We start from the raw sequence: 10016 nt of genomic DNA, 5'->3' as shown, positions 1-10016 counted from the left end.
TTATTGTAGTGTATTCAGATATGTCCCTCTGGTTAGGATCCGTTATAGAACTGTTTATTTTTTAACAATGATTCGTGAAATGATATTTTTGCTCTCACAAATATGTCCCTCCAAAAGTCCTTTCAATTTTTGGCATTTTCCTCTTTCTCTTCCTTCTTGGGCTGCGGGAGCGAGCGGCAGCGGCGACGTCGTTGCGGAGCTTGTCGGAGTTGCGACTGACTAGGACGAGGCTGAGCACAGCGCGAGGCGAAAGGCAAAGGTTCGGCCGATTCGGAAGCGCTCATGACGACGGCCCACGCAAGCACGACGATCGGATCATCAACGACGACGATGAAAAAGAAGAAGGAGGAGAAAAATGAGGGTACGAAGAAGAAAAAAGAGGAAGAGGAAGAAGAAGGAGAGGAAGAGGAAGAAGAGAAGTGAGAGCAAAATTTCAAGGACCAAAATAAAACTAGTCCGAAAGTTCCGGGGCTAGCGGTGCAATTTACCCGTGCATGGCGGAATCTAACACTGCCACGTAGGCCGTACGCTGTCGCATACTCGCTCCCTGCGGACCACCGCACCCAGTTTCCAGCAGCGGCGGCGGCGGCGGCGGTGGCGAATCGCACCCGAACCCGAACCCAACCCGCTTCGAGCCCAGACCCTTTAACCCCCCTAATCCCGAACCCTCCCCGCTCCTTCCCCCACGTGGCGCTCTCCCTTTGGCCCCTCCCAAGAATATTACGGGTACCCCAAAACACCAACGCACAAACCCCTCCTCCTCCTACATATACAATCTACATATTCCACCTAGGGCGAAAAAAGGGTTACCCAAAAAAAANCCCCCTCTCTCTCTCTCTCTCTCTCTCTCTCTCTCTCTCTCTCTACGCCTCTAATCTCAACGCCTCTCTCTCTCTCTCTATCTTTCTCTCTCTACACCTCTTTGGGGGAGGCGTCGATCGCCGCGAACCCAAACCGCCGCCGCCGCCGATTAATCGCCGATCCCCCCCGCCCCCGCCGCCGATTAATCGCCGTGTTCTCCTCCTCCTCCTCCTCCTCCTCCTCGTCCTCTAGATCTCCCCCAAGGGTAAAAAAAAAAAAAAAAAGTTTTGAAAAATTTTAATTAGGAAAAAATAAAATAAAAAAAATCTCCCCCTATCTCCCGCTTCCGACCAGCGCCGCCCTACCACCCCCGCAGCGGCGCACGATTGCTAACTTGCGCCGCCGCCGCCGCCCCTCCCCCGATCGAGCTCTATGCATGTCCCTCCGCTTCTTCTACGCCGTCGCCGGCGATTTCGAGGGTGGGGGGCGGCGAATCGGTCCCTTTCTCGGCGGTGGATCGCGTTTTCGGGCCTGGTTTTGGTGTCCAGGGCTCGGTTTGGGGTTTGGGGGATCGGTTTGGTGGATTTGCGGGTCCTTGTGCACCGATCCGTGGTGATTTTGATATGATTTCGTTGTGTTGTAGTTGGATCGGTGCGGAGTGGTCGAATCGATGGGTTTCGATCTGAAAGAGATTGGATTTTGGGTTGACTTCTTGTTGCTTTGTTTCTGATGCGTTATCGATCGATTCTTCGGCTTGTCTAGCGCGAAAGTGGTGAATCAGTGGGAGATTTTGTTAGTTTATATGATTTAGCTCAGAAATAGGTTTAATTTGAGTTTCTCTCGTAAAGTTGTGTTTTTTAATTCGAAGTCGCATATTTTTCATCGTACAATATGATTTTTACTAAATCTTTACATAGTATTTTCTTCTGAGTTGTTTAGGAGTTGCATTTTATTGGTTTTAGTTGGAAAACAGCTTTCGGGATTGGCTTCGAAGTATTCGGGGTTGAAAATTTGAATTAAGTTGGTTTTTTGTGTTAATATTCCTTGAATTTACCAGTGGGGAATTGGATAAGGATTGTTGCTATAGTAACTAGTATGTAGCGTTAGTGCTAACCAGCAGTATGGTGCTAAAAGGAGCTTCTTTTTCTTGTGCTGCAGTAAGAGTGCGAATTTCGCCTAGTGGGACTTCCATGTGAGCATGTGATGGCATTCTTTCGGAACTTGGACCGAATGAACTCCGGGCATGACCTGAACGAAAAGGCCGATGATAATGGAGCTGAGGGAGCCTCCGGTTCTACAAGAGATAGAGATTTCGATATGAATATCGGTCACAAGGATGTGGATATGAATGAGGCAGACCCTTACAATAGTGAGCAGGAACAGCTTGATGGTATTAGGCAGCAGAGTGATACTTTTGGTGAGAATGCAACTGAGAAGCCTTCTAAAAGAATCGGTTCAACCGGAACATGGGGTTCGAGTTTTTGGAAGGATTGCCAGCCGATGCCAGATTCCAAAGAAACACAGAGTGACAGTGACAAAGGTAATGGTGCCTTTGAGGATAATTCTGATGAAGATGTGGATGGGCATAAAGATGAGGAAGCTTCAGAAAGAGAGCAGGTTGATGTAACGGCAGATGAGATGCCATCTGATGACTATTATGAACAGGAAGGCGAAGAGCAAAGCGACTCACTGCACCGAAGTGGGCTGAGCCGCCCAAGCAGTTCTGGTTTGAGACTGCCGCCGAAGCCAGTATCTGACAGGAAGAAAGCATCAAAGAGTTCAAAAAGGGTAAAGTATGATGAATACGATGATGATGAGGATTATGCTGAAGGGGATGACGAAGAAGGTATGCTTGTGCTACTAGCACCAATTAACAGTTTTGGATTTTCTACGCTGTGAAATGGGCATCTTACCGTGAATCATCAAGCTATCTTCTGTTACTGATGTTGGTAATGTTTGTGACCCTTTTTTTGGGTGCAGAAGATGATCCAGATGATGCTGATTTTGAGCCAGATTATAGTGACTCAGGAAAGGGTGCAAAGAAGGTTGTTCTATAAACTTTTATTTTAAAAACATATCATTTACTTTTAGTCTGCAGAAATGTGCATGTTTGTTCATAGTCTGTATTGGTTTCAATGGTATTCATGTTTAAGGAATGGATCAACATGCATGGACAAAAGTCACAGAACCAAGGGTTGTCCAGCGGGTGCCCTGTAATCCTTTAATTAACACATAGGAGAACTTGTTGCTTGCACCTGGCTCTAAATTTCCCAGAAGATCTTCTTGACTATTCTCTCTTTTTCTCTAAGTCAAATGTTTTAGGGTAAAATGAATGGATTGTCCCTATTCTGTTCCAGTACCTTGTCTTGGTCCCTGTCCTTTTCAGTGCAATACTGAAGTCTTTGAATTTTTGCATATATAGTGCTACAGTCCCTGACCATTGAAAAAAAGACTTTTACCACAAATGACGTTTTAATCCTGTTTCAATTTAACCTGAAGTAAATGAGTAATTTTACGGCACGTAGAAATATAAAACATGCGCCCATACATATGTTAGCACATACAGGGATTATGTATTGTTCTTGGTTATTGGACAGAATGGTTGCTATGTAAACAAATAGTCAACCCGTAAGAGCATGTAAAACAAATAAATAGTTGAGTACTTAATTGGATATTCACTTTTACATATGCCTTTGGCACATTCTGTTCTGCTTATTAATTGTCATAGTTTGTTTATTATATTGCACATACATGTAGGCTTAAGTAGGCCTTATGTCATTCTGATCATGCCATGTTGTTTTATTCGGTGATGAAAACCCAAAGACCTACTTCCATAGGTTGCATTTTTCTCCCCGGGCCTAGTTCTGGTCGTGGTGTTGTGCAAATGTATGCGCAAACTTTTTACTAATGAGTTTTCTCACTCAATCGTTCAGTGTCTTTGCCTTGGTTTAATAGCAAAAACCTATGTTGAATGAAATTTTTTTGTGCATTTTGTGATAATATATTATTTAAGAACTGACTTCATTTCAAATCTTTCAATCGATATATTGGGATTGGATTTAGATAAGCAGTTAGAGAAAATGTGTCAATAGTCTGTAGTCAAGTATAGCCAATAATGAATTACTAGAGTGCTATCACTGTCTAGCTTACGGACCTTGAGACATATTACATAAATAGCGAATAGGAGGAGGTTTATTTACTCCCTTTTTTTTACTTGGTTGTAATCCAAGCGTCTAGATGGTCATATTGGATGTCATTTTGATGTTTAATTTCTTAGGTATGTCGAGTTCATCTATCAGGCATATTTGTGTGGTCCGTTTTCTTTATGCGGCTTCTGTTTCGGTTATTACTCGTATTTCTAACTATTGAAACTAATGTTAATCATCCCAAGGCAAGAAATATTTGACACGTTGTGCATAAATGGAAACTAATGTTAATCACCCCAAGGGAAGAAATTTGTGACATGTTGCACTTAAATGACTCTTAACTGATTACTAAAATAGCATATCCAATTCAAGAACACCTTATGCCCTTATACGAAACTGATGTTGGCCTCTAAGAATAGAATGGAAACTCAAATACTAACTAATGCGCATGCTATGTTGAGCGTAACCCGTATGCAAGGCCTGTTGATCAGAACTTGCTCTTAGACCATCTAGATTTAATTTGATGGTGAAGATGGAATTTGAGGTGGATTCTGAATATATCCCTGCTGTCAGTTTTTCTCTGTATTAATATATGATGTTCTTTTTAAGGAGTTTTATACACCATTTATAAAATTATGTTCATTAAAGAACATACATTGCTATAGGTGCTGCTGATTCAAAAGTAGCCAATTTTCTTGTCAATTTTACAGTTATAATCTGGTACTTTGGTGGTATGGAAATGGGATCTCCAATAGCTGGAGACGAGATTCATATAAAGGTTTAAAAGTGCTGTGACACGGGGCGTGCCGTTGTCTGCTTGGCACTGTACGGCACCGGCACGCTTCTGTGCTGACATATGGTACGCTTGCGTGCCGATGGATATGCATGACCTCCTACTGACACGCTTTGGCATGGACTTGTTTTAGTTTTTTTAATTCCAATAAGCTCTTATAATGTTATTTTGAAAGATTTAATAAAATATAAATATTGCTATGTATAACTTACTATACTCATCAATTAACATACTTGTAAGTTTTTTTATATGTAAAGTACAATTATACCTGATGCAGAATAGAAATTTTTACAGATTAGAATTTTTAAAATACAAAGACATCTTTCTGTCTTTTTTTCTTTTGATCATATTACAGTCTTTCTTTTATAAAATACAAAAAAATAATTTTTAAAATAATTTTAAAATTATTTAAAAATTATTTTTAATTAATTTTTTCAAAAAAATATTAGATCCATCAAAAAAATTAAGTAATAAATTATTTGACAAATAAATTAAATGAATTTAAGTATTAATTGATTTAATTTAGTTTTTAATTTTATTAGTATTTTCAATTTTCAAACGCAGAAATAAAATTTTATGTTTGATGTGCCTCAAAATTTGTTTATTGAGTTGGGTTTTATTCCTCTAATTCGCTAAAAGTTTCGTGGTACGACAAATTTTGATAAAATAATTTGTGAAGATAAATAATTTGATAAAATATATTTTTTGACTCACCTAACAAGTGGATTTTCGATTTGTAATGTCTTTGGGGGTGTTGGGTCCCTAGGATACTTCTTGGTACCCCGAAAAACAAAACAAAAAAAAAAAGCAAAAAAAACTTCTCCAAACAAAAATGGTCAGGGAGATGTATACTGTTGCCCAGCTTCCATGGAAGTCCATTATGCCATTCTAATGACTTTTTGTTGGCATCCAAATTCCACAAAATGCTCAACATTCATGCACAAGGCCCATGAAAATTATGACTTGGGAAAACTGCTCTGCAGGATGGCTTCACCGGGACTGTCTGAAAAAAAAGAGACAAAGTAGTGATATAGATTGCCTTTCATTCATCCATTTGATTACAGTAACACATCCTACTGTTTCGGTTATAAAGGATTTGCTATTGATTGTTGATCTTATCAACTTAATTAATACCAAAAGTTTAAGGAAGTAAGGCCGTGTTTCTAATCTATGTTCTTACCTCTGATTGGCTCTTTTCGTTCCCATTTATGCTTTGGAGAACCCTAAGATCTCTATTAGCATTAGGAAGGCTGAGATATGAGATTAAGCCATGAACTAGTACCCACCCACAAGCAGATTAATGGATATCATTGATTTTATTGGTTTTCTTGGTTCATCAGATTTCACCCACAAAAACTGATTGAATTACAGACCGCTTGTTTTCCCCTGTACTGACTTCTTGTGTAAAGCCTGTTTAGTGTGGCCTTTTGTGGCCTTTTGTGGCTGCTTCTTGACTCTTGAAGTAGAAGCAAAATGTTTAGCAATAAAATTCTGAGGCTTCTGGCAAGAGCAGGAAGCCTTAACGAGTATTTTTGTCCTGAATTTTGAAGCGATCAATTTGAAGCTTTTGCTTCTAGTTTCAGTAAGAATCCTGTGGCGAGATTGGTTTATTTACAGCTTATTTAAAACAGCATAATGCGGAAGCTATAGATGCACCAAAAAGGCCACTACTTGTGTTCGCGCTTCATGTCAGAATGCTGAAATGAGCTCCAGAATGAGTAAGACCCCATGTAGAAGCTCCGTTTGAAGAATTTTCTTATAGCTTAATGCTACCTTAGCACAAACTTTATGTTGCAAGGACATGGATATGGGATGCAGATACAACATGATAGGGATATGGCGATACGACAAATTCTGAAAATAACACTATAGTTGGGGATACGGTGATAAAAGATATTTTTAATCTTATATATTTTTTATATATGACAACATATGTTAAAAATATTTCAGATGATTAGAACATAAAGCTGATTTGAACATAAAGCTGTAAAATCACTAACTTTGGCAAAAATACATATAGTTGACCCTTGCTCATCCGTAAACAAAATTAATCAGACCAACCAACATTAATGTTCAGCTTTATGTGTTGGGCGATTTACAGGTGAGTTTATCCAATATTTGTCAGATGTGAGCACGATTGCTAAAATAAAGTATTTGTGCATCATAGGCAAAAAATTCTGTAGGAGGTCCTACAAGGCAAAAGAGGCCATTTTTCTGAGGTTTAATCTTTGGTGTGTTTGCGACTGAAAATCATTCAAATCTAAGGTATGTTACCCTGGTAACACATTATGTAATCTCTATATTTTGGTGCGATTATATGAGATTGTTTATGTTTCAACAAGATTTCCACCTCTTTAGACTGCTTTTGGGTCAAAGATTCAATTAAAAGATAAATTACAGGATGATTATAAGTAGTTTCACTCAAAGTGAGAACTGAAGCACTTAATAACATCACTTGACCTGTTGGTATTGCATCCACCTTTTGCAAGGTTAGTTGGAAGATAAAAAGCCCAAGAGAGAAGTGTAAATGTTGAATGAAATACTAAGATACGGCTCTGTAATTGAGTTTTGGAGGATTTTCTGTATAGTTGGAGTTTCTGTTGTATCATCATTCAAGGGCTGATTAAATAATTTGGTGGGTGTGATGCAATTTGCTAGCCCATCTGATGAGCTATATTAGTTTTATAAACCTCTAAATCATCATTCTGGGGCTGATTAAAGGTTTTAGTTCTACAACCTCCCCAAATGCAAGATGTATGGATTGTGGAACATGCCCCACTCATCCTCCTTATTTGTTTGCTTTCGTTTTCTCACTCGGTGAAAATGTTGTCTTAACTTGTGGTCTGTCATCACTGGTTTGGAAAAAAATTATACGAATTCATTATGGACTTGGTGGAGAATATTACGATGCTATTCGTGCCCTAGGTGTTAAAATTGACTTTTGTGAAGAGTTTAAATGTAATCCCCTGCTGGTATTAACTCATGTTTGGTACGTGCTAGGATATATTGGAAGTCCTGTGTTTTTACATATCAATCCATTGTCAGTACATGTTTGTGCTTTTCCTTTCTTCGTCTTCTTCTTTCAATTATGTCCTGTTATATTATTGGTATATTTTTCTTGATCGGAGAACTGGCCTTCGATGGGTGACCTTTAAGTGTGCTATTGTCTGAATCCTGCTTGAAAGTTGGCTGCATGATGATTAAACTACTGATTGTTTTTGTCTTCATGAGATGTAAATCTTTGTTTGATTAGAACTATAAATCTTTCTTGTTTAATGCCAACTAGTTTCTAATTCAACTCATTTAGATTGCAATTTCAGGTGACACTTTAAATCTTACAAATTTATTTAATTTTGATGTGATCTTACGCAACCTTTAATCAGGCTAAAACATCGGATAGTGATGATTTTGATGAAGATGACGATGATGACGAAGAGGATCTTGATCTCTCAGATGAAGATGATTTTGATGTTGTAGAGAATAGGAGTGGATCGGTGCAAAGAAAAGTTGGGCGAAATCCAAAGACCAAGGAAAGAAAACCTTCTAAACTGCGAAAAAGAGCAAGGTCTTTGTCAGATGAGGAATATTCATCAGGAAAAGACTCAGAACAGCATAGTGATGTAGATTCTTATCATAAACCAAAGAGATTCACTCAGTTACGCAAGAAAAATGGTGGCCGAACAGATGTTCTTTCAAATGTCAATTCTCATGGTAATGAGCTTCGCACATCTGGTAGGTCTGTAAGAAAGATTTCATATGCTGAAAGTGAAGAAAGTGAGGATTTCAGCGAAGGAAAATCTAACAAGTCCCAGAAGGTGGTGATCTTTTCTATATGTTTTATTTCCTTGATGTGGTGATTTTCAAGTTTAATAGATGTGATGATTGCTGAATACATGTCCCCTTTTGGAGTATTTATGCTTGTGACAAATTGCTAAGTAGTTCATTTCTTTATTTGTTTATATTTATTTATCTTTTCTGTCCTGCAAATTATTGTTATAGTACTATATATAACACATGCNCTGCAAATTATTGTTACAGTACTATATATAACACATGCATTCTTTGACCCCCCCCCACTCCCCCCTGCCAAGTTCTATTACATTTAATGTTCTGTTACGAGTGATGCCATTGTCTATAATTATTTCATACGTTGCAGCGCTTCAGCAATATCAGGCCTTTTAAAAAAAAATTTTCTTTTTTTTTTTTTGGGCGTTTCTTCTCCTTTGGTGACTCTGCTAGCTAGTTTTTACAGGAGGACATCGAGGAGGATGATGGAGACACAATTGAGAGGGTACTTTGGCACCAGCGAAGGGGTACAGCTGAAGAGGCTATGAAGATTAACCAATCCACTCTACCTAGTGTATTGAGCATTATGTCAGACTCGGACCCTGAATGGGATGAAGTTGAATTTTATATTAAATGGAAAGGTCAATCCTACCTCCACTGTCATTGGAAGCCACTCTCCGAGCTCCAACATGTAGGACAGTAGGCCATGTCTCAGTCATTCTTGTACATTTTATGTTAATTTGCAAAATGTCAAATTACTAAAATTTTTCAATTACCCTCTGCCTTTTCTTGTAGAAGTTTCAGTGTTTCACTTAACATTTTTGTTGGCAGCTTAGTGGATTCAAAAAGGTTTCAAACTACATGAAAAGAGTTACTGATGAAAGAAGGTACAAGAAGGCTCTGTCACGTGAGGAGGTAATGGCGATACCATCGTTTTCTTCTTTTCCAGTTGATTCTTGACCTTTAGACCTTAGTAAGTTAGATTGTTTTTTACAATGCGATATAAAGAGTGGTTTCTCCTTTTCTATTGATAGAAGTCATCCTATGTTGTGCATACACAGATTTGGGATGTGGATATGACGTGATATGGATGGAGCATTCTGTCATACTTTAATATTCTTAGAATATGACACTCGGGGAATATGCAATTACAAGTTATTTTAAAAATATATTTGTTATATAATAAAATTTATTTAATACAATGTATATTATTAGATAACACAAAGCAATGAACCCGCTAACTTATACAATGAAATCAATGTATTCGATCTTTGTTCACCAACGATATAAGTTGAAATGACACATATTGTGTGTATGGATACCTAGTATGTATATGATATGAAAACACAGCAAAGATCATGTATTCATGTATCAAAAGTCATCTTATTGGCCACTAAGGAAAAACATGTTTGGTTGCCTGTGGACCTGATTTTATAGTAACACCCTCCCCCTCTGCAAAAACCCCAACACCCCCCCTTCCTCCCCCTCCC

General features: G+C 38.5%; 1 protein-coding gene across 4 annotated transcripts in view; it reads left to right on the top strand.

Annotated features, from left to right (window-relative positions):
• The window catches only part of LOC109724328 (protein CHROMATIN REMODELING 5), a 26105-nt gene continuing 16929 nt past the window's right edge, over positions 841–10016 (top strand). For 2 of the 4 annotated variants that reach the window (XR_002219888.1, XM_020253118.1), the window contains exons 1-6: positions 843–1066; positions 1960–2647; positions 2782–2846; positions 8124–8555; positions 8993–9217; positions 9358–9441. Coding sequence is in view for 2 of the 4 variants with exons in the window: in XM_020253118.1 (XP_020108707.1) it covers positions 2005–2647; positions 2782–2846; positions 8124–8555; positions 8993–9217; positions 9358–9441 (1449 nt within the window). In the remaining 2 variants the exon portion in view is untranslated. Of the gene's footprint in view, positions 1067–1959; positions 2648–2781; positions 2847–8123; positions 8556–8992; positions 9218–9357; positions 9442–10016 lie in introns of all 4 variants that reach the window. The other 2 variants (XR_002219889.1, XM_020253119.1) reach the window with 2 other exon arrangements.

Source organism: Ananas comosus, linkage group 18 (genome assembly GCF_001540865.1).
Source record: "Ananas comosus cultivar F153 linkage group 18, ASM154086v1, whole genome shotgun sequence".
In the NCBI taxonomy this organism is placed as follows: Eukaryota; Viridiplantae; Streptophyta; class Magnoliopsida; order Poales; family Bromeliaceae; genus Ananas; species Ananas comosus.
This window is presented reverse-complemented; position numbering and strand designations above follow the sequence as displayed.